At 62.7% G+C, this 23,718-nt stretch overlaps 1 protein-coding gene across 1 annotated transcript; it reads right to left on the bottom strand.

Annotated features, from left to right (window-relative positions):
* Positions 1-344: 344 nt before the first annotated feature.
* On the bottom strand, positions 345-18,983 carry CD81 (CD81 molecule). Its single transcript, XM_082626520.1, has 8 exons — positions 18,721-18,983; positions 7,243-7,357; positions 3,477-3,574; positions 2,613-2,687; positions 2,212-2,316; positions 1,650-1,751; positions 1,022-1,108; positions 345-929 (listed from the first exon to the last, which is right to left on the bottom strand). The coding sequence occupies exons 1-8, from the start codon at positions 18,784-18,786 to the stop codon at positions 867-869; spliced, it is 711 nt and encodes a 236-aa protein (XP_082482646.1). The 5' UTR covers positions 18,787-18,983; the 3' UTR covers positions 345-866.
* Between the last annotated feature and the right edge of the window lie 4,735 nt (positions 18,984-23,718).

Below are 23,718 nucleotides of genomic sequence, written 5' to 3'. Positions count from 1 at the left end.
TCAGGAGGGTGGGGAGTCTTGCAGGGGCCCCACATCCTGTACCACATTCTTGGGCCGCCTGACTGCCCTGCACAGACCCCGCTGGACAGTGGTGCACAAGGAATGGGGGTGGGAGGGAGGGCCGGGTGGAGGCTGCTCCAGGTGGCACAAGGTCCAACAAAGGGGCACTCCCTCCGCGGAGTCCTTCTGAGCGCCCCACAGACACCCACCAACAGGGTCGGCAGCACAGCCTGGGCCCAGCGAGGTCCAAAGAGCTGAGCACCGCCTGCGCCAGGCTCCTCAGCCCCTCGGGCTGCCCCTGGGTCTCAGACACCACGGGCACAGGAAGGGGCCGGACACTGTGGTAGCATGCCTGATTCTTCCTTCTTTATTGAATGACTTTCAAGATGTAATTACAATCGAAGGTGACGCGTTAGAAAGGAGAGGTGCATTGAAGGCATAAGGCTGCTCGTGGACCCGGCTCTAGAGACAGGTGGCCGGAAAGGAACAAGGATTAAAAAAGGCTGAGCGTGTGCCACCCATGGGGACGGGTGGGTAGGAGGGCGCAGCTCGGCCGGACGGCCCTTCGTGGCCCAGAGGAGAGGCCCGGCTGAGCAAGCAGAACCCCCGAGCAGCCCCAAAAGCAGAGGGGGCCCCTGCCCTGCAGTCCCCAAGGCCACTCACATGCCACCTACAGGTGACATCAGCCCCGAAAGCAACAGGGAACTTCAGGACAAGAACAAAACCCCAAAAGTAAAAAGGCTGATAAGTGTAGCAGTGATACCAGGAGGTTATATACACAGGTGGTGACGGCCCCTTCTCAGAAGTGTCCGGGTCACTCTGGGGGCACTGCAGGGGTCCCAGCGGCCCTCCCTGCGGCCTCAGCCTCAGTACACCGAGCTGTTCCGGATGCCACAGCAGAGCACCATGCTCAGGATCATCTCAAAGATCTGCGGAGAAGGGGGTGGGGGTGGGCAGGTGGGTCAGCACCCGGAGACCCGTGGGGGGGGCCCTGAGCAGATGCCCGGCCCGCCCCACTCACCATGATCACAGCCACCACGATGGCGGCGATGCCGATGAGGTACAGCTTCCCCGAGAAGAGCTCGTCGATCTTCCCGTGGCAGTCCTCCTGAGGGGGCGGCCAGAGAGCAGTCAGAGGTGCCCGTCCTCAGCCCCCGGCGAGGCCGCAGCCCAGGGTCATTGCAGAAGGAGCACAGAGGGGCACAGCCCTGCCCCCCAGGACCCCTCCCAGAGGTGTGAACAGGGCCTGGTCTCTGCCAGGTTTTAACTCACATCGTTTTAAACAAACACGGAAATGGCGAGTGTGCCGTGTGCGCCCTCTTGCACTCAGAGATAGGGAAGCACCGCCACGACGGGGCTGACCCGGGAGGTCAGGGTGCCTCCGTGCCAGGTTCGGAGGGCTCCCCCATCGGGAACCTAGAGACTCGCCTCTCCATGGGCCGGCCGGCAGCAAAAATTTGGCCTCAGCCCCCAGGCAGAGCAGCCCCAACTCCAGCCACAGCACTGCCCAGTATGGCCGTGTCCTTGCCCTTGCCAGCGGGAGCCCGGAGAGGGCCAGCCACCGCCCAGGACCCACCAGGGGTGGCAGCCAAATGGGGGAGCAGGCAGGCCCCGCCCCACCCTGGGAGGCCCCACCCATCACCACACACCTTTAGCAAGTTGCTGACGATGTTGCCGCCCGAGGGACAGAGGCTGTTCTTGAACACAGAGGTGGTCACTGTGGTCAGCGCGTTGGAGCCACAGCAGTTAAGCTGCAGAGATGGAGGGCGCCCGCCGTCAGCCCTGGACATGCAGCCCGCAGGCTACAGAGGCCCCAGGAGCTGCGCCGGCCAAGCATGGGGGCGGGGGGCTGGGCGGGGGGCTGGGCGGGTCCCCTCCAAGGGGAGAACAGAGCCCAGGGGCCCCACTCTGCTCCCTCCTCCCACTCAGCTGTGCTGCGCAGAGACCCCTGTACCCCAGCTGGCTTGGCTCATCTAGTTCCCACCTGGGACCCCCAGGTCCCTCAGAATCTCCCCAGGTCCCAATGCCCCTCCCGCTCCTGGCTGAGGTGTCACTGGGAGGGCAAAACCCCCGGCCCCGGGACGCCCTCCCCGGCCCCTGCCTCTCCCCTGGTCCCCCAGCCCCTCCGGAAGCCCTCCCCGGCCCCCGCCTCTCCCCTGGTCCCCCAGCCCCCAGGGACGCCCTCCCCACCTCCCCCCAGCCCCACTGTACCGTCTCGTGGAAGGTCTTCACCACAGCCTTGGCGTTGTTGGCGTCATCGTCCATTATGGCCTGCTGCAAGGCCTGGTCGTAGAACTGCTTCACGTCCTTGGCGATCTGGGGAGGGAGGCGGTCACAGCACAGCGGGACTGCCCCCGCAAGACATGCCCTCACCTGGCTCTCCCGGAAGGTATCACTCCCAGGACAGACCTGCCCGCCACCGAGCCCTAGAGAAGGTGACCCTGCCTTCCACTCGGTCGCCATGCTGCCTCTTCCAGAAAGCCCTCTGTGGGCTTCCTACCGGGAAGAGCCCTCCCAAAGCACCCTGCAATCCGACCCCTCCCCCGCAGCCCGAGCCCCTCCTCCCTCCCCACCAGCAGCCCCCCTGCCCCTCCCCATGGACCCTGCCTCACCTGGTCCTTGTTGACAAAACCCCAGATGCCGGCGGCCACTTCACAGGCAAAGAGGATCACCAGGCAGGTGAAGAACTGAAAAGGGGAGGGGAGGGTGGAGAGGGGAGGGGAGGGCGGAGAGGGGAGGTCAGAGCCAGCCCGGGGCTTCCTGAGGCCCCAGTGACCGACTGGCGTGTGTGTGGTGGCCGGTGGTATCCACCCACCCAGGACCCGAAGGGATGAGAGGCGTGGAGCCGAGAAGCAGAATCTAGGACTCGGCCCGGCAGCGAGATGCCAATGTTCTCATCATCCCCAAGGGACCGGGCTCCACAGGATGGGGTGGGTGTGGGAGGGGAGGACATGGTTGGTTCTGGGCGGGTCGGAAAGGGCAGGGAGGCAAAGCCCATGGGAAGGGGGTCACCGTGGTGTGCCTGGGCTCGCCCACCGGAGACACAGGCACAGCCTCCTGCAGCCCACGTCTCCCAGACGCCAGGCCCTGGGCAGCACAGCCAGGCCTCCACTTCCCGTCGGTGGGTGACATGCCCAGGGGCACCTGAGGCTGGCTCTGGGACTGGGACTCACTCCCTATTATATCTGTGGCTTTTTTTAAGAAGGAAGAAAGAGAAAAAGCAACTTTGGAACTCAGTAGGAACTAGACAAAGAACTAGACGAGACGGCAGTCCACCTCGGAGGGATTTGAGACCCAGTTGGGGAAACCAGAGAGCTGGCGTTCTGGGGGAGGTCCACAGGGCCAGACTGGCCAGGGGGGGCACCAAGCTCCACATCGGGGACTGAAGGCATCCTGCCTCCACCAGAGCTCCCGGTTCTGCCCCCGGCCGGCCCCGCAGCCCTCACCCTCAGCCCAGCCCCGGCCCAGGGCCTTACCGTCCCCAGCAAGCACTGGGACTCCTGGATGGCTCCGTAGCAGCCCAGGAACCCAACAAACATCATCACAGCACCCACAGCAATGAGGATGTAGATGCCTGCAGGGGAGAGACGGTGCCCTCAGGGCCCTGACAGCCCAAGGAGGCAGGACAGACAGACACCCCGATGCCCCCGGAAGCCCTCCTCCCCAGCTGCGTACACACACACTACCACCCAGGCCTCTGGAGGGGCCACGAGGCGCTGACACCCGCCCTGCTGGGGAGACGTCAGATGCCTGGAGGCTTGGAGAGGAGCTGCAAGGGCTTGGCAGCCCGGCGGGACCGTGTGGGCCCCTCTCCAGGCCTCAGTTTCCTCCTCTGTGACATGGGTGGAGACCGGTGTTACCAAGGCCAGGACCGAACGGCCCGTGGTGAGTGTTCAGAGAACTCGGTGCGACGCCACAACCCGGACCCTCTCTGGTCCCCGCAGTCTCCGGGACTTGGGAGCGCCATGGAGGATCACCCCCATCTTGGCGCAGAGGACCCAGCTACTGACCCGTGGGGTGGGGTGGAGGTGAGCCCAGGGGTCTGGCGACCCCACTTCACTTGTGCCCTCTCAGGCGGGGGCTCGAGTCCAGCTGCTCTGCTCAGAGGAGGGGGCTCTACCCGGCTGCTGAGGCCCTGACCCTGGGGGCTGGAGCCTGCTGGACGCAGAGGCCTGGCGGCTGGGACAGCTCAAGGCTGGCACACGGGGTCAGTCTGCCCCCCTGGCCTGCCCAGCACCCATGCTGGTCATGCGGCCCTTCTCTGCGTCCACAGCTCAGCCAGGCGGGGCCCGCGCCCCTTGAAACGCGGACCACGTCTCTCCAAGGACCTCCCACAACCCTAGTCCTGCCAGCAGATCTGGGCCCACCCCCAGTCGCCATGGTTACTTAGCGGGCAGGCAGCCCAAGCCCCCTCCACAGTGCTAGGACAATGGGTCCCAGGGCTCCGGTGCCAAGGGCCTGTCGCCCCTGCCTGGCCAGGCTCTGGAGAAGGAGCCTGGGGGCCAGGACCCGCTGCTGGGCTCAGAAAACGCCCAGGGCCTCCCCTCTGGACAGATGGAGCCTCCCGCCAGGCCTGCCCTCGGGGGCTCCTCACTCGGGCACAGCACCCTTGAGCCAGGTGTCCTCTGCTCTGGTCCTGAGACCCCTATCCCCACATCACTACCTGAGGTTCAGCGAGATGGCATAGGGCGCCAGGGAGGGGCACCTTGGCGTTCCGGGCTCTGGAGGGTCCTGCGAGAGGCTGGGAGACCCAGAGGCGGTACCTGACCCACCCACCCCCCCAGGCCCAGCCCCAAGCCCCCCACGGTGCCGGGTTTCCACCTAGAGCCCTCGGCCTGGTTCTGGCCAGTGAGGTCCGGGACCCCCCTGGGCTCTGCAGCATTGCCTGGGGTGCTAAGCCAGCCCAGCTCACCCTCCCCCGCTGCCTGGCACTGGACAAAGAGCTCTTGTCAGGGCCCACGTCTGCTCCCCCACCTCCCTGGCAGGCCCAGTCTGCATCGGAGCCAGCAAGAGGCTCCAGAAGACCGGCCCTGGGTAGGCAGGAACTCTGTGGCCAGAGGGGCTCTGAGAGGCCCCCGCCCATGGGGACACAGCAGAAGGTCCAGGGGCTGGCACCCAGCCTGCCGGGTGGTCCAGCAGCTAACACTGCTTCCCCAGCAGCCGGCACTGCTGCTCCAAGGGCAGGATTCTCCAGAGCCAGGAGAAGACAGGGTCAGGCCCCAGGTGACGTGCGGCCCCCAGTGAGTGGACCGGGGGGACACCTGCTCCAACGCCAGCCTTGCCCCTGACGAGCCTCTCCCGTGGGACCCGTTCTCCGCCAGAGACTGAGCACAGCCCCGCCGCCTCCATTCTCCCGCCAAGGTCCCCCCAGACGTCTGCGTGCCGGCCTGGACTGTGTCCCTAACCCAAGTCTGCAGCCTGTTGCCGCTCTTGCCCCATCCTGGCCTGAAGCAGGGGAGCTTTCAGCTCCTCTCCTGCCTCCTGGGTCAGACGCTGGGCTGAGAGCAGGAGCTGCCCCAGCCACGAGGCTGGCGGCCCCGGCCCCAGCAATTTGGGTGGGACCCCTTCCCAGACTGCTCGCCCTGGGGCCGGTTCAATTCTGCCACCAGCAGAGCCCACGCTCATTGCACCCAAGGTCCCAGGGAGGGGGACGGAGAGATGGCAGCAGCCCTTCCCACACGGGGACAGAGCCCCGGGCACATGCTGGCTCGGACCCCTGCGGAGGCTCTGAGAGGGAAAGGGGAGGCCTGGGAGGAGCCCCGCGGGAGAGAAACACCCCTCGAGGGCCCAGAGGACACTCCTGCGTCCTCAGACGTGTGGGCCCCGCTGACTGCCTTGCTTCTGAGGGGGCCTGGCGCGTGTGCGGGGGCCCCGGGTCACGGACCCCTTGTGCCCTCTCAGGGGGCGGACTCACCCTCTGTTCCTGAGACTCAAACCTGTGAGGGGTCCCACAGCGCGGGGGGAGCACAGGAACCTGCGGAAGAGGGCTCGGGACCCTACCTGGGACGGCTGACCCCGGGAGCCCCGCCGCCAGAACCCCAGGCTCCGGTCTCCACCCCCCGTCCACGGCCCCCGGGACCCAGCCCTCCCAGCGTATGGCCCAGAGGGCCACGGGCAGGGAGGGGGCAGGCACCCGCCACGGCCCTGGGAGTGAGGTGAGTGTGTGGGCCACTGCCGCCGAGGGTCCAGCGTGTGACCCGGGGTGGCTGCTGGCCCCTCAGGGCGCCCTGAGCCCTGAAGGTTCCCTGCCCTGCTGCTCGCCTGTGGGAGCGAGAGGGACCGGCCCAGGAGCCAGTCCTTTAAAGGACAGAAGCATCTCAACAAACACTCCCACAGCTCCACAAGGGCCAGGCCCCACCTTCCCTGATGGGGGGCGGGGCCCCAGCAGGAAGCGGGGGCACCCCTTCTCCCATCCCGCCCCTTTGTCTCTCCTCTGACACTCCCACCCCCACCCTGGGGGCTGCTGGCCCAAGCCCCCCGCCCCCCAGCCTGACGGACGCCCCAAAGGGGCCGCCACAGGCGCCCAGGAGGCAGACTCGCAGCCTAACAGGGTGGCTATAGGTGTGGCTGCAGGGCTGAGTCATGCAGGCCCTGAGTCTCCATCCAGGGGGCTCCGGGCTCCAGCCCCACCCTCCCAGGAAGCCTCCCCTGAAACACCCACCATGACACAGGGGAGCGCAGGGGAAGGGGGCAGGCGTGGCCCAGTCTGAGCGCCACTCGACATTCCTGGTCCGCCACTGGAAGGGACCTCTGTGCTGCCCAGCAACGCCCCCGAACCGGGCCTCCCGAACGTCCCTCGGCCCCCGCCCCACCCAGCTGCCACTCTCCTGCTCCTGCCCCCCCAACCCCAGGCGATCGGGTGGGGTCCCAAAAAGCCACACACACACCCCGCCCCAGTTCCAGCTCTCCCTGGGAGCACCCCCGGCCCAGGCAGGCACTGCACCAACTCCAGAGGGGACCCTCAAGGCCCCCAGGCTGATATAACCCCACCTGCTCTCTGGCTCCGTCTCACCCTATGGCCGCAAGAGCCCTTCCTGGCTGGCCTCCTCCCTGCCCCAGCGAGAAGCCAGCCCCGCTGAGCTGGCTCAGCCCCTGCTTCCTCCTGGAAGCCCTCCTGGAAGCCCTCCCCGACAGCCTGTCTGAGGCCTTACCGAGCTTACGGTCACACACCCCAGTGGCCCGTTCCCGCCGGCCCCCAGCCCAGAGCTGGCCAGGGTCCTCAGCCCGTCCTCTGCCACTTACCTACGTAGAAGGTGTTGGGTGCAGGCCTGTCTCCGAGCTCCAGGTAGAGGAGGTTGGTGGTCTGAGGGTCATGGCGAAGCCACAGGGCCACACCTAGGATCACACCTCCAGCCAGCTGGGGAAAGAGCAGGGCATGGTGTCACTCGTGGCCCAGAGCCCAGCGGTGGTGAGTGTGAATCCACCACACTACACACACACACAGAGGAGGCTGCCGAACCCTCCTGTCCGCTGGGTCTGCGTGAAGGGCTTCCCTCCAGGCAGGACTCACTAGCCCCTGGGGTCTGGGCTGCTGCTGGCTCCAAATGTCTGATTTGCTGCCTTGGTTGTCAAGATGCCCCGGGGGACCTGGGCATGGGGGACCATGTGGCTGGTCCCCAACCCTCCCGCCAGCACCACTGGAGTGAGACTCCCAGACAGGCTACCAGATAAGATGCAGGACACCTGGTTAATCTGCATTCAGACAGACAACAAATACTTCTTTAAGGAGGGGGTGGGCACTTGATGCCACTGGGGCCCTGGTGTGGATGGCAGAGGCTGCTGGGGCCGGTGGCAGCCGGGAAGCCACAGGGCCAGGGCTTTGTGGGGTAACTGCCTGCCGTCGCGGAGATGAGAAACTGCCGGGAGAGCAAGGGAGCTCGCTCGCCAGAGAGACCGCAAGGTGGAGGCTGCGCTGAGCGGCGGGCAGGAAAGGGGGCTCCGCTCAGAGCCTGGCACGGGGGGGCGCAGGCTTCCGGCTGACTCATGCCCCTGCGAGCACAGTGGCTCAGGGCTAGGTGGGGTCTGTCCTTGAGGGTGAGCCCAGACCGGGCCCAGCAGGCCCATGCCTGAGTATCTGACCCACCCAGTCAAGCTGGCCCCCGCACCCCAGCCTCCTCCCTGGGCTGCTCCCCGAGGCAGTAACTGTCCCCGGGGCTACAAGCACCCGCTCCTACCTGCACAGACCGTCAGCTACGTGTCCAATGAGGAAGAGAAACCAAAAGGCGGACCCCGAGAAGACCACCTGGCTGGCCCAGTGCCTCTCCCCAAGGCCCTGGCCAGGGAGCGCGGCCCCAAGACAGGCTCAGTAGAGCATGTGAGACTCGAAGCCCCAGCACCAGGGGCTGCCCCAAGGAAAGCCCCAAGCATCTCCAGGGATCTCCAGGCAGGTGACGCTAGGGAGCTGATGGGGGGCGGGGAGGCCAGGAGCCCCGTGGCCCTGGCTCTCCTACGCTGGGCTCCGTGGACGATGAGGCTGGTGGGGACCGCTGGGGACCGCTGGCATCGGGCAGCAGCCGGGCTGCCCCGGAAGGTGGTGCTGTCGACACCGCCTCCCCAGGGCAGGCCGGCACCCTCTCTGCCCCTCTCTTCCAAACGTTCAACTAGGGACTCCACTCCCCACACCCAGGGCAGCACGCTTGCTCTCCCCCTTCCCGGAGCACATGCAGCGGGACCGACAGGGTCCCTCCGGGGCCCCCGGGCCCCGCCTGCACACCCCTGGAAGGGCAGTGCCGAACTCCCAGCGTCCCGTGGCTGCTCCTGGTGCCTGGCACACCCACAAGCGGGTGGGAGGGCCCAGGGACGGGGCAGGGGGAGGGAGAGGGCGGGGACGGGGCAGGTAGGCTCTGGAGGGAGTCCTGCTCCTCTGGCTGCGGTCTGCAGCTCCAGAGCAGGCGGTGGTGAGGCTGAGGGTTGCCGTGGTAACTCTGGCTAGAAACCGCCACTTACTCTGTTTTGAAACTGTGGTCCAGAGACAGCTTTGTGAGACGTTCCAGGACGGAGGGGGTGGGGCAGGGGGAGCCCTGTCCTGGGCCTCCTTTGCAGTCACAGAGGCCTGGCCCCAAGCCCTGACTCAGCCTCAGCATCCCCGTCGGTAAGGAGAGCTGAGCGTGGAGTGGCACCTCCCGCCCCCCTGGCTGGGCTGGGACCACTCCCATCTTCCCCATGCAGCCCCTCACCCCAGAAGCCAAGGGGACAAGCCCATCTAGGGCACTTGGTCCTAACAGAAATGCTGTGAGGGTAATGCTTATCCCAGCACCCAGATGCTAACCGTGGGGTGGCAGGCAAAGTCCTCATCTCTCCTGTCTCGGGAAGGGCTTTCCGCTGCAGACCCCAGGATGTGTGGGGAGCAGGGGCAGAGGGGGGACAGCAGCCTCCAGACTCCCCTGTGGCTCCAGCCCACCTCCTGATGGGTGAACAGGGAAGGCAGTCCCGCCTCCGGGCAGGGGAGAGCCTGGTGCTTACGTGTACCCTCCTCAGCTGGTCCTCAGTCATTCCAGGCCCCGCACAGACCCGCTGGGGTGGGCCTGGATGAAGGCAATGGTGGCAGTGACCACCCCCAGTTACGGGGGGTGGGATGGGCGTTCACCTAAGGTCACCTACGGAGGAAGGGCAAAGGCAGCACTGCGAATCCCCCCCCGCAATCCCCCGACCCAGGCCATGAGAAAAGGCAGAGGGTGGGGTGGACCCGTGTCTCTGCAGGGAGGGGGTGCCCAGGGCAGGGCAGGGGTCCCAGAAGCAGCAGAGGTCTGAAAGAAGCCTGCTCTTCAGAAGATAACCCACAGACTGGGGCTTGCAAATGGCTAACAAAGGACCCGTATCCAAAATTTAAAAAGAACTTGCAAAACTCTAACGACAAGAAAACAAACAACCGATTTTTAAAAAACGGGCAAAAGAAAAAAAAATTGGACACTTCACCAAAGAAGAAATGTGCACAGCAAATAAACGCATGGAAAGACGCGCAGAGTCATTGGTCGCAGGGAGATGCAAATTAAACCACAGTGAGACACCCCCAAGCACCTATGGGATGGGCTGAAGTGAGAAGACCCCCAGGCGAGGGTGGGGAGCAGCGGGGACACAGGAGACAGAGTTCGGGTCCTTGGCACGTTCTCCACCCCTCCACCCGCCACGCGCCCAGCCCCTGCAACCCCAGTACTGCCCCAGGGGGGTGGAAGCTCGTGCCCACACAAACGTGCCAGCAGCTTTCCTGGTAACACCCCCAAACCGGGGACAACCCGATGTCCTTCAAGCGGTGAGTGGGTGGATGCCCACCAGCGGGGGAAGGGAAGAAAATACTGGAACTACTGAGACAACCACCAGAGTGAATCTCCAGATAACCCCGCTGATCATCAGAACCAGACCAAGAGGAAACACTACCACCTTCCGATTCCGTTCATATAAAAAGTACAGGAGATGCCGATCACGGGCACAGATGACAGGCCAGCGGGTGGCCTGGGATGGGGAGGAGGGATCCCAAGGCCCCAGGGACACCTCTGGGGGTGATGGATACATTCACTCTCCTGGTGGACCACCCTCTAGGTCTCACAGGTGCCTCCTTACGTCAAAACCTACCAAGTTGTACATTTTAAACGTGCAGTTGACGCTATGTCAAACAAAGCTGTTTAAAAAACCCCACACACCCAAATCCCCGTCCACTGAACTTCTAAGCAGCAAAGCCTTTAGGGGTAAATGTTTCTTCTGGTCCCAAAGGATCCAGCCTGCTGTCTTCATGCCAACCGTCCACCAAGGTGAGGACCCCCAGGCTCCTAGCGGCCAACAGCAAGCATCCGGAAACGCTGAAGTCTTGTCCACAAAACTGAGGTTTTAGGGTCAAAAAAGGGACTGGATAAACTAAGGAACACTTATGCCCGCTCTAAAACGGAGTCCAGACTTAACGGAAAGCACTTAGTCCTCGCATTGGGTGGGAATTAGAGTGTGGCTGCCAAGGGCCCCCAGAGCCTCTGGCTGCTGGGTCATCTCAGGACCATCTCGGCACCTTTGTGCCTCCAATATCCTTGTGTGTATAATGAGGAACTAAAAGTACACAAGCTGAAAAGACGTGGTACATATATACAATGGAATATTACTCAGCCATAAAAAGGAACGGAATTGGGTCATTTGCAGAGATGTGGATGGATCTAGAGACTGTCATACAGAGTGAAGTTAAGTCAGAAAGAAAAAGACAAATATCGTATAATAACGCATATATGTGGAACCTAGAAAAATGGTACAGATGAAAGGGTTTGCAAGGCAGAGACACAGACGTAGAGAACAAACATACGGACACCAAGGGGGGAGAGTGGAAGGGGGGGTGGGGGTGGTGCTGGGATGAATTGGGAGATCGGGATTGACATGTATACACTGATGTGTATAAAACAGATAACTAATAAGAACCTGCTGTATAAAAAATAAAATTCAAAAAATAAAAATAAAATAAAAGTACACAAGCTGACCTACGCAGTGCTCAGATGATGCCGCTGTACATGGAGAGCGTTCGACAGAGCCGGCGGTTACTGTGCCCACCCTCGGCGGTCTCCGGGCAGGCTGCTCAGTGGCAGAGTCTGACACATCTCCACTCACCCCCTCCCTCTCTCCTGCCAGCTGGCCTGGCGGAAGTGCCACTGCCACCTGCTCCTGCATCCTGAGATGCTCCTGCATCCTGAGATGCTCCTGCTCGGGTGGGGCTGGCGAGCAGCTCAGGAAGGAGCCCCTAACCTATTGGGATTACTGAAGGGTTCCACAGCAGGGGACGGCGCGGACTGTTTGTAATCCTATGAAAGATGCAGTTTCTGTTTCTTTCTTCCTCGTTTCTGAGAATTAATAAATAATAGCGTCAACTAAAAACGGCGGGGGGGGGGGGCTGCCAAGTACACTGGGTTCCTGCCTGGCCTGTCTGCGTTTCCAAGAAGCAGCTGAAAGGGCGTAGGAGTGGGTGCTGCCCGGGCAGGCCTGGGGCAACCTTCCCCCCGCCCCCCCCCCACCGGCTCCTGCCAGGCCCTGGGTGGGAGCTGAGCTGGGATCTGTCTTCCATCCCTCCCCACCCACACGTGCTGGCCCAGTGGTCACCCCAAGTCCTGCCCACGCGTTCCAGGAGTGACAGGGACACCCACGCGTCAACGTGCTCCCTTAATTAGCAGCGCTGACGCTCTCAGAGACAGATGATAGAGGGGGCAGCTCCGTCGTGACCCGGGAAGGGCCTTGGCTCTGAGCCGTTCTGCTCCCTAACCTGCCACCGCAAGGGGTGCACACTCTTGCTGGGAAAATGTGCCACGAAGTGCCCATGCAGCTCGGCAACCAGGAGGTCCTGGGGGCCCGGAGACCCTCCCCAGGAGGGCAGTGAAGGCCACAGGCAGGAAACGCCCTGGCAGACACCGGGATAAGTCAGAGGAAAGAGGTGCAGCAAAGACCCTTTGAGGATGGGATGTGGAGGATCAGTGGGGGCAGAAGGCACCACCCTTGGGCCGGGCAGGGACCTGGGTCCCTGAAGGCTGACCCTCCATCTCCACCCACCATGAGAACAGGGTGACACAGGGCCTGACCCAGCCTTCCCGGGGGTGGGCAACGACCCTACGGCCCTGTCGTGCCCTCCGGGAACACAGCCACCCAGCTCCAGGCAGGAAGGAAGTACAGAGAGAGGAGCAGCGACCCTCGCCTCAGCCAGGAAGCGGAAACCACCCTCCAGGCCCCTTGACGTCAGGAAGCCGCCTGGACTGGCCTCTAAGAATAGCTGCGGGGGCGGAAGAGGACACTGGGCCCCGCCAGCTGCGGGATGCAGGAGCCCCTTGTTGCCAGGAGGGGAGTGCAGGCCCCCAAGGACACCCTGCCACCTCTCCAGGCACAGCGGAGTGCGCTGGGGAACCCGCAGGGCCCGCCTGCTTCCTGGGCCCGACCCCGAGCATACCTACCACCCACTGCAGGCGGGGAGGCCGGGAAGCGGCCTGCCCCCCGGCCCTACGCCCACCCCACTGGCTGAAAGGGCCCCTCCTGTGGGATGCCCCTCCGTCCCCTCAGCCCCTGCAGCAAGGGGCGTGTGGACACAGACGTCCCAGCCACCCGCCAGCAAAGGGCACTCGAGGGGCTGCAGCGGGGCGCACGCATCAGACAAGGAGGATCTGGATAGGCTAGGGAAACACTGGGCGGAAGACAGGAGGTGGTGGGCCCAGGCAGGGGCCAGAGGTGAGTGGAGGGGCCCCGGGGCAGGCCGGGTTCCCTGGCCGCCACGTGCTCCCTGCACAAACCCAGGCACAGCCCCCCACCCTTGGGGATGCCCTGGCCCCGCCTCGGGTCATGCCGGCCGCAAACCACACTGGCCCTGGTTTCCAGTCTGCCTCCACCACTTCCTCGTGTGGGCACCCGGGACCTTGGTCTCCTCATCGCTCCCGTGAGCCAGCTGGAGGCAAAGGGCATGGCTCCAGCCCAGTGCCCGCCTGGCACAGGGGAGTGGGACTTCGTGTGCGCCTGAGCTGTTATCTCGGGGACAGAGGGGAAGACTGTCCGTCCAGCAGGTGGGCGGCCGAGCCCCTGGGATGGGGAGCAGAGAGGGCCTGGCCCGCGTGAGAGGGAGACTCCCCGTGAGCTCCGGGGGCGGACAGGGCTGTAGAGGGTGCTTCCCAAACCCGCCGAGCACCCCCAAGACCAATGCTATCAAACTCTGGGGCTCAGGCCTCCCAGCACCTGGGACTGGAGACCAGGAAGGCGGGCGGCCTGGGGTCTTCCCTTCTGTTCCCCTGCAGCCCCGGGGTCACGGCCTGACCTCCAAATCCCCGCCAGGAGCTGGCTGCTGGCTACCAAACTCAACGCCCAGCTGCAGGTGATGTGACAGGTAAGGGGGGTTACAGAGCACCGTTAGACACTCCCCGAGGGAGAGTTACGACCCAGGCTGGCCTGCGTGTGGGAGTTGGTACAGAAGATTCCCGTGTGACGGTTCGGGATGCCAGGGGGCCGCCCACGGGCCGCCCACCCCCCCACTCCGCATGGTCCCAGCTTCCTGTCCTTCACCTTCTCCACAATCATCCTGTTACCCCAGTAATTGGGGGCAGGGGGAGCACTAACCTTCCAAAGTTAGAAAGGGCATGGCTTCAAAGAAGAGGGCAAGGGGACTGCCTGCTCCCCAGGCCTCTGTGGCGTTCGGACCCCCATGACTGGGCTCTTGACCACCCTGCCCTCAGCACCCTCCCCCACCATGCACCGAGCCCCAGCTCTAAGGTGCCTCCCTGCTCGCCGAGCCCCGCAGCCCTCGAGCCCAGGGAGGGCAGCTACGTGCCAACAGGCACCCCTGCGACCACGCGCTGGTGGCCGGCCAGGGAAGGGAGACCTACTGCCAGCTGATCGGCCACCCCTGGGGCCAGGCCCCCTGCCCGCCTGTGGGGATTCCCCTAGCACCTGGGGGCCCACCTAGAGTCCCAGGTGGTCTTGCGTGAAGCAGCACCTGCTCCGCCATTGGGAGGAGGGGCTTAGGCCGGGCCCCACAGTACAAAGTATGGGGGCGGGGGAGCGGCACTGAAGTCCAGAGGCTGGGTCACACCACACCTGCAGGACATCTGGAAAGGGCCGATTCGAAGTGAGCTTGGTGCTCCACGCAGCATGAGGAGTCCCGGCCACGGGGGCGTGCTGCCTCCAAGGCGAAACCCCCAGCCCTGGTTGCTGGCCCAGCCTGCGTCTCGGGGGGCGGGCAGAGGCAGGGTCCCCGCATTTCTCCCCCACCCCTACCTGGGGCCCTCTCCAAAACGCTGCGCAAGTGCAAAGGTGACGTCTGCCCCTCCACGGGTGCCCGGACTCTACACCTTATTGATTTTCATGGCTCTTCCCTGTCATGGGATTTCAGGCGCTGAAATGAAGGCGGGGGGTGGGGGGGGTAGATTATATGGGAGGGGGGTGCTTTGGGGGGGCCCATCTCCCTGTCTGGACTTGGAAGCAGTATGAGTTAGGGATTGGGGGTGAACTCAATTTCTGGAGGCACACTGAGCTGGGGGCAGGGGTGGGGGTGGGAACCCCACAGGGTGGGCACCGCATCGGCAGCCGGCCAGGGTCCCAGGCTCCCCGCCTCTGGCTCCAGCTCTGCAGCCCGTAATGCCCAGACACTCTCCCTGGGGCCAGCCAGTCCTGGGCACAGACCACAGATTTCCTCTTCTCAGCAGGCCCTGGCCCAACGGCCGCTTCCCCAGAGCGTGGCAGCCAGATGCCCGGGGGCACCAGGGGAGCTCACTTGCCCCCCCCCCCACTGAAACCAGGAACAGAAAATCCCTGCCCCCAGCCAGAGCCCGCCTGGGTCACATCCCCTCTCCGAGAAGGAAGGCGACAGAACCACTAAGTGATAGACAGCCATGTGCTGTCCGGAAGCAAGAATTTAAAGCCAGTTAGCAGGGCTTCCCATCAGCCCCACTCCCAGCCAGGTCTGGCCACACTGCCCCTGCTACCTCTGGAAGGAAGCCCTGACTGCATCCGGCTGGAGGAGCCGCCAGTCCCAGGCAGGGACGCTGCTGCTCCCCCTGCAGAGGAGAGGCTGTGATCACACCCATTTCACAGATGAGGCGAGCAGGGCTCACACAGGGCGTGCGCCCACCCCAGGTCGCCCCAGGTCGCCCACTCGAGTGGGGTGAGCAGGGAAGCAGGGGCAGGAGCCTCTGCTCGCCCTGAGCTGCTCCAGCAGCAGGGCCCTGAGCCCCAGTCACCTCGTCAGAAAGCTCCCGGGCCCACCCCACCGGCGGGAATTCCATGCCCTCGGGGGAGCATCTGCACTGTCTCCCCAGCTCGGCCGGGCCGCTGCTCTTCCTCCTGCCGTGTCCCCACCTCACACCTCTGGGCCCACCTGGGCAGGGGGCCCCAAAGCAGGCTGGGGTCAGGCGTGCTGAGTGCACACAGCCTGGGCCCCGGGGTCTGGCGCTGAGAGGTGGGAGAGCAAATGTGTGTGCTGGTGTGTGTGGGCGTGCATGGTGACCGGCTCCTTCTCAGACAGCATGCCAGCCTGCCTCTGATGCTTCCACCCACGGGGGAAGGCTTTACTCTCTGAAAGGAAACTTTAAAAAGTGCCCAGATCCTGGTGGCGCAGTGGTTGAGAATCCGCCCGCCAATGCAGGGGACACGGGTTCGAGCCCTCGTCTGGGAAGATCCCACGTGCTGCGGAGCAACTAAACCCATGCGCCACAACTACTGAGCCCGTGAGCCACAACTACTGAAGCCCGCAAGCCTAGAGCCCGTGCTCCACGACGAGAAGCCACTGCAATGAGAAGCCCGCGCACCGCAATGAAGAGTAGCCCCCGCTCGCTGCAACCAGAGAAAGCCCGCGCACGGCAATGAAGACCCAACACAGCCAAAAAAAAAAAAAAAAGCCCAGATCCAAATCCAGACACCCATCTTCAACTTCTTGACCCAGCTCCCACCCCCAGCACCCCCTTACTGCACTGTGGCCAGGTGCACGGTGAGTGGGTGGGGCTGGGCACCAGGAGCCCTCCCTCACCCACTGGACCCTGCGGGGGCCTCCCAGGCACCCAGGCGTCTAAGCCCCTTCCCCAGGTCACTGCCTACACTGGCCAAGGAATGGGGTCTTCCCTACCAGCCACCATGCCCAACACCCATTTCCTGAACTACTCCGACAACAATCCCAGGGGAAGGACCCCCCGCTTTAGCGGGGAGGAAGCCCAGGACCAGAGCAGCAGGGTGGGGACTCCACCGAGGTCCAAACCCCTGGCACCATGCTCTTGGCCAAGCGATGCTGGGGGAGGGGGTGCACAGAGAGACCCCCCCGCCCCGCCTGGCTCAGCGTGGCATCCCACCACAGGGGGCAGCCCAGCATGGGTGGGTGGGGCCTTGCTGCCACTGGAAGCAAATGTTCCTCTGGTCAGCTGGGCATGCCCAGGGAGGGAGGGAAGGGGAGAGGCCTCAGAAACAATTCCTTAAGCCCAAATACAAAGTGGCCCAGGGTGGGGGTGGGGATGTGTCAGGCCTCCACCCCTGCTGCCTGGGAAATAACCAGAGGTACCCAGGCTGAGCTGGGGGTGGGAGGGACTTACCTCGCCCCTACATTCAGTCCAAAGGCAAGAATCCACTCCTGCTAAGTCCCCTTCCTCCGCCCCCCTCCCCCTCCCACCAGGGCCCTCCCAGGCTCTGCGGGTACGGACAGGCTCAGGGGCTGGCAGAGGGGTGTCCCGGTGACACCCCTTGCCAAGACCACCCCTTCAGCAAAGGCTGCCAGGCCCACCCTGGCCCATCCTGACTGCCTAACCGCTCCCACCCCCAGGGCAGAGGCTGCTGGCTACAGGACCCTCACCAGTGCCCCTGAAGGGAAGATGTGACACCTCCACTCCGTGTCCAGTCCCTGCCCTCCCCACCCCAAATACCTCAGTGCCCCGAGGTCCACCCTGGGACCCTTGGCCGTCCAGATGGCAAACAGATGTCCCCAGGCCCACACACTTTTCCAGGAGCCATTTTAAAAGTTTACCCTCCCAGTGTCAACTTAAGAAAGCACCCACCAGATGTTGTCCTGGTCCTCCGTGACAAGGGGTGAGCAGCCTGGGGTGGCGGAGAAGCAAGAAGGGGCCAGGAGGGGGCCCGAGTCACTATGCCCAGGGGACCGCAGGGGACGCAGGACACAGCTGTGAGAGGGGCTCCCGACAACCATTCCTGGTCCCTCCGGGCCAGAAGGAGATCTCCACCCCCCTAATTCCAACACTGACAGGAAATGGAAACAAAAGCCAAAGCTTCATCAGTCCCAGGCCAGCAGTGAAGACTGATGAGGAAACACAACTCAGGCCACCAGCCCACAGACCCCAGGAGACCCTCCCGCACCCTGAGCCGTCCAACCCGTGGGCTCCTCTTTCCAGAGAGGCCTCCCAAGCCCAGACCTGGACATCCACCCAGCCCCGGCACCCCTGGGGCTCGGAAACACCAGGTCTCCAGGCTCCCTGCCTGTGCCAACTCAGAACACCCGCCCAGCCCCTTGCCCCTCACAGCCTCCATGGCGCCCCAGGGGGAGGACGGGCTGGAAGGTCAGGCTGGGTGAGGAGGGGAGGGGGATGGGGTTCCACAAGCTGGGGGCACCAGGGGGGAGGCACCCCAGCACGCGGGCCACCCGGGGCCCAGGGCGCTTCCTCTCTGCGCTTCGCCCCGGCCCGGACCCCCATACGACCCTCAGGGTGGCGACAGCAGGCAGGAGGGTGAACTGGACTGGGCCCAGGATGGGGTGGACGGTCCCCAAGACTCTGGCAGAGTGTGCGTCGGCGCCCCCCGCCCCCGACACCGCACTGGGCCGCCCATCTAGGGGCGGTGGCCCCGATGAGCTCATGGGGGCGGGGCGTCTGGAGCCCCGCCCTCGAGCCCCTCAGTCCCGGCGAAGCAGGGTGGTCCCAGAAACAGCGGCCAGGAGGGCTGAGCAGTGGCCGGGTACCGGGTTCGGAGCGCGCACCCACCGCACCATCACCATCACCAACCGGGAACAGACCCCAGGTCCTCAAACGGCCCGGCCCGGCCCGGCCGCGGGGCTCTGGGTCCCGACGCACAGAGGCCCGAAACCCGTCTTGGAGCCCCCCGCCCCGCCCTCGAGGGGCACGGCAGTCCCGGACGAGCCCCACCGCTGCGACCCACAGGCCTAGGACCCCCCACCACGCGCTCGGCGCACACAGGTGGCCCTGCAACTTGGCGGCCCGGTTGCGCCCCCTTGGCAGGGCCTAGCGGGGCGCGGCCTGCCAGGCTCGGGGAGCGCCCTCCCACCCGCGGCTCCGGGCTCACCCAGAAGACGAAATTGAAGACGAAGAGCAGGTACTTGATGCACTTGGTGCAGCCCTCCACCCCCATGGCGGCGCGGGCGGCGGGCGGCCTGCGGGGCGCGGGCCGGTCCTGGGCGGCGGGCGCGGGGCCTGGGCGCCTGATGGGCAGCCGGTGGCCTGGCGGGCGGCTGGGACGCGCGGACGGGGGGCAAGAAGGGCGCTGGAGGCCGAGCCGAGAAGCGCCTCTGTCTTTGCCGCCGATGCGCGCTCGCTTTCTGGGCGGGCGCGCGCCCCACTCCGTCACTTATAGGGCGCCGAGGCCACGCCCCCTAGGCCCCGCCCCCGACCCTGCCGCCAGAGCGCGGAGAGGCAGCAGCCGCAGCCCCCAGCCCAGCCCCCGGGGGGCGGGGCGCACGTCCCTTCCCCCCGGCTCACACACATCGGGGTGTCAGACCTGGTGCAGTCAGGACCTCGGGGCCTGGACACAGAGTGCCAAGCGCGGCACGCGTCCCTGGGCTGCAGGCGCGCTCGGATTCCCCTAAGGGGCCGCGCCGGAGGACAGGCCTGCAGGCGGGGAAAACTGCTTCCCCTCCTCCCTCAGGCGCCTGGGACTCTGGTAGCAGGCCCCGCGGAGGAGGTGATGCACGGGCGCCAGCTCTGCCGAGACAGCAGCGCGCTTGGTTCACAGCGCTCCCGGGATAGGAACCCGGGTGGCGGTGGTGCGGCCCTGGCCTGAAGATCCTGGGAGGCGAGCCTAGGCCGCCAAGCCCTTGTCCCATGGAAGGGGGAGTCCCTGAGGGCTGTTGGAAGAGTCTGTGCTGGAAAGGTCACAGACAGGGTGTCCCCCAGGCCAGTGTGGTGTCCAAGAGGCCCAAGCCGCTTATGGAACCTCCAGGTGTTGTGTATTTCATGCACAGCCTGGTGGCGCCAGTACCGCAGGGGCCCGGCCCCACACTCCTGCTGACTCCAGAGGGCTAAGGAGACAGAGAGGGGTGACTCATCAAGCTTTCTCCCCAGGTGACAGCAAGGTGACATGCAGCTGGAGAGATGAGAGCTCTGCGTCTGCAGTAACCCTGGCACGAGTGACTACTGACCACTTGCAAGGTGGCCAGTGCCACCGCTGGGGACTGAAGTTTTCATTCCGTTCATTGTACAGTGGTTTGAATTTCAATAGCCGTGGGCGGCCAGAGCAGCGCTGTCGTACTCATCGGGCTCTGGTAGTTTTGTAGTTTTCTTGGTGGCTTATTGTAAAGTTTGTTTTGGCTTCACGCTTGTGTAAGAGCCACAAGTCTTGGGTTTGTGGGTGTCGAAGGGACGTTACAACAGAAGTAACACCTTTGGGGGTCTGCCCAGATCCTTTCTGTTGAAGCGGAGGTAGAACAGGTCTTCAGTGTGAAGAATCGCTTGTCTAGGTGCCCTGGGCACCCTGCCCTCCCATCAGCTCCCTGCTGCCCACAGTGATAGGGACATTTCCAGCCAAAGGTGTGGGCTGTCCCTTCCCTGGACCCTCTGGGGAAGGGGGTGGTGGGGGCAGAGAGCCCCCCCTCAGGGAGCGGCAAAACCAAGCACCTGCATCCTCGGCCCGCCATCCCCCAAAGTGGGTCCCGCCTGGCCAGCTTGTTCTGTCCTCTGCTTCAGTCCTGCATTTAGCGGGTGCCAGCCGTGTGCCAGGCACTATTCCAGGAGCTCGCTGTGAGGAGCTGGACAGCCAGGACCCCTTCGCTTGAGGACCTTCGGCCCTGGTGAGGGTGACAGATGTCACCCCACGATGATCATGCCAGTGCTGCAAAGGGGGGGGGATTTCTGAGGATGTGTGACAGGTGGGGGGTGGCACTCCTCCCCGTGGGTCCTGGAAGGAATCAGCCATGGAGCCACCCCTGAGGGGTGCTGGGGGGAGCATTCCAGGCAGAGGGGTAGCTTGGAGGAGTGGAAAGGAAGCTGGTGGGGTGGGAGCAGAGGATGTGGGAAGGGCTGGACTCTGAGGTCTGAGGTTGGGACCAGCGGTGAGGTCAGGGGCCAGGTGGGCTGGCTCTTGGGCCTGAAGGCCAGAGTGGGGCTGCACTGGATTCTGGCCCCAGTGGGAGTGGCTGGGGGTATTCCACAGGGGGAACCTCAGGCCTTGCCCCTGTGAGGTAGCTCGCATGGTTATGGGAACTGGGAATGACCTGCCGACTGCACACTGGCGGCCCAGGAAGGCCAGTTTGGTGATGTCATCCAGTCTGAGTCTGGAGGCCTGAGACCCAGGGGAGCGGATGGTGTAAACCCCAGTCTGAGGGCAGGAGGAGGTGACAGGAGCTGTCCCAGCTCAAGGGGTGGGGCCCGAAAAGGGCACGTTCTCCCTTCCCTGTCTTGTGTTCTGTTCAGGCTTCGGGGACCAGGTGGTGCCCTCCCACCTGCTCTCCTGCGTCCGCGATTCAATGCTGATCTCACCTGGAAACACCCCCCCAGACTCCCCCAGAAATAATGTCCCACCCGGGTGCCCGGGGCTGGTCACATTGACACAACAGTAAATATCACAGGGAGCGGTGACATGATGTGTGTGCCAGTGTGATCGGGGGCAGGGCGCGCCCAGCGGGGGTGTCCTGGGGAAGGCTCCCGTCGTTGGCTGGACTGCAGCGCTTTCCATCCCAGCTCCAGGATGCATGGGCAAGCTCCCAGAGGGGCTGCGTTAGAGAATGTGGGAGACGGGGCAGAGCTTGCTATGCCTGGGATAGGAGACCCCCTCCCTGTGCTTCCCTTGCCCTGCGGCCCTGACTGCCCTAGGAAGAGGAGCTGATGGGGATACAGTGGGCAGCTCGGCTGGACCAGCAGGCTTTGCTATCCAGCTGGGTTTGGCCTGAGTCCTCCCCTCCCAGTGACTTCGGGCTGGTTCCACCGTGTCCCTGTCTGCCGTGGAACATGACCACAGGCCCAGGCACGTGAGCAAGGCCTGGCCATGGGAGGCAGGAGGCCAGGGCCTCCTTTCAGCTTGTCTGATGGAGAGGCTTCTCTGCCCATAGCTGGTGACTCACTGCTCTCCTGGGGCACATGGTCTGTCGGGGGGAGTCGGTGAATCACGGAACCCCGCCTCTTTGCCTTCATTTCCTGTGGAAATAAACAAAGACCACCTAAATGAGACAAACTGGCTGTATCTGCAGAGCCTGCTACATACAAGGGAATCAGCCACCCTCGCTGCATTTGGCAGGGACTCGAAGGCCATCCCCAAGGGAGACAGGTTTATGTTGAAAAAAACAACAAAAAAAAGGAGGAGGTTTTTTTGAAAAAAAAAGTACATTTTGAAAAATGTACTACACCTTATCAATAGAATAAAGGACAGAAATTATGTGATCATCTCAATGGATGTAGGAGGAGCATCTAACAAAACCCAATATTCGGGCTTCCCTGGTGGCACAGTGGTTGAGAGTCCACCTGCCGATGCAGGGGACACGGGTTCGTGCCCCGGTCCGCGAAGATCCCACATGCCACGGAGCAGCTGGGCTCGTGAGCCATGGCCGCTGAGCCTGCGCATCCGGAGCCTGTGCTCTGCAATGGGAGAGGCCACAGCAGTGAGAGGCCCGCATACGGCAAAACAAAAACAAAAACAAAAACAAAAAACAATATTCTTTCATGGTGAAAACACTCAGCACACTCAAAATAGAAGGGAATGTCCTCCACCCAATAAGGGGCGTCTACAAATACCCACAGCTGACATCACACCTGGTGGTAAAAGCCTGAGAGCGTCCCACCTAAGATCAGGAACGAGACAAGGACCCCACATCCTGCCACTATCTTTGTGTTGATTTCTGCTGTACAGCAAAATGACTCAGTTATTCATATATCTTTTTCATATTCTTTTCCATTATGGCTCATCACAGGATATTGAATACAATTCCCTGTGCTATACAGTAAGACCTTGTTATTTGTCCATTCTACATAGAATAGTTTGCATGTGTAATCCCAAACTCGCGACTTCCCTGGTGGTCCAGTGGGTAAGACTCTGTGCTCCCAATGCAGGGGGCCTGGGTTCGATCCCTGGTGGGAGAACTAAATCCCACATGCATGCTGCAACTAAGAAGTCTGCATGCTGCGACTGAAGATCCCGCATGCCACAACTAAGACCTGGCGCAGCCAAAATAAATAAATAAATAAATAAAATCCCAAAGTCCCAATCCATCCCTCCCCCACTCTACCTCCCCTTTGGCAACCATAAGTCTATTCTGTTCTCTGTGTCCTTGAGTCTGTTTCTGTTTCGTAGATAAGTTCATTTGTGTCATATTTTAGATTCCACATATAAGTGATATCATATGCTATTTGTCTTTCTCTTTCTGACTTACTTCACTTAGTATGATCATCTCTCGGTCCATCCATGTTGCTGCATACTCCTGCCACTCTATTCAACATTGTCCTGGAGGTTCTGGCCAGAACATTGAGGCAAGAAGAAGGACTAAAAAGGCACCCATATTAGAAAGGAAGGCTTGAACTATCTCTATTTGCAGATGACATGATGTTGTGTATGGAAGATCCTAAGAGATACACACACACAAAATTAAAACTAGTAAGTGTGTTCAACAATTGGCAGAATACAAGGTCAATATACAAAAATCAATTTTATTTCTATACCTAGCAATGAGCAATCCAAACGTGGAATTATGATGACAATCCCATGTGTAACAGCAGCAAACGAACAAAATACCTAGGAATAAATGGAGCAAAAGAAGCGTAAGATTTGTACACTGAAAACTACAAAACGTTGTCAAAAGGAATTAAAGAATATCTAACTAAGTGAAAAGATAACTGGTGTTCATGGATCAGAAGACTTAATATGTTTATGATGCCAATACTCCCCCAAACTGATCTACAGCTTCAATGAAATCCCTATCAAAATCCCAGCTGGCTTTTTACAATCTGATCCTAAAATTCATATGGGACTGCAAGGGCCCCAGAATAGCCAAAAGAAACTTGAAAAATAAGAAGAAAGTTGTTGTCACACTTCCCCTTTCGAACTTCCTGCAAAACTACAGAGATCAAGGCAGTGTGGCAC

The sequence above is a fragment of the Mesoplodon mirus genome, assembly GCF_964341445.2.
Source record: "Mesoplodon mirus genome assembly, chromosome: 7".
NCBI lineage: Eukaryota > Metazoa > Chordata > Mammalia > Artiodactyla > Ziphiidae > Mesoplodon > Mesoplodon mirus.
This window is presented reverse-complemented; position numbering and strand designations above follow the sequence as displayed.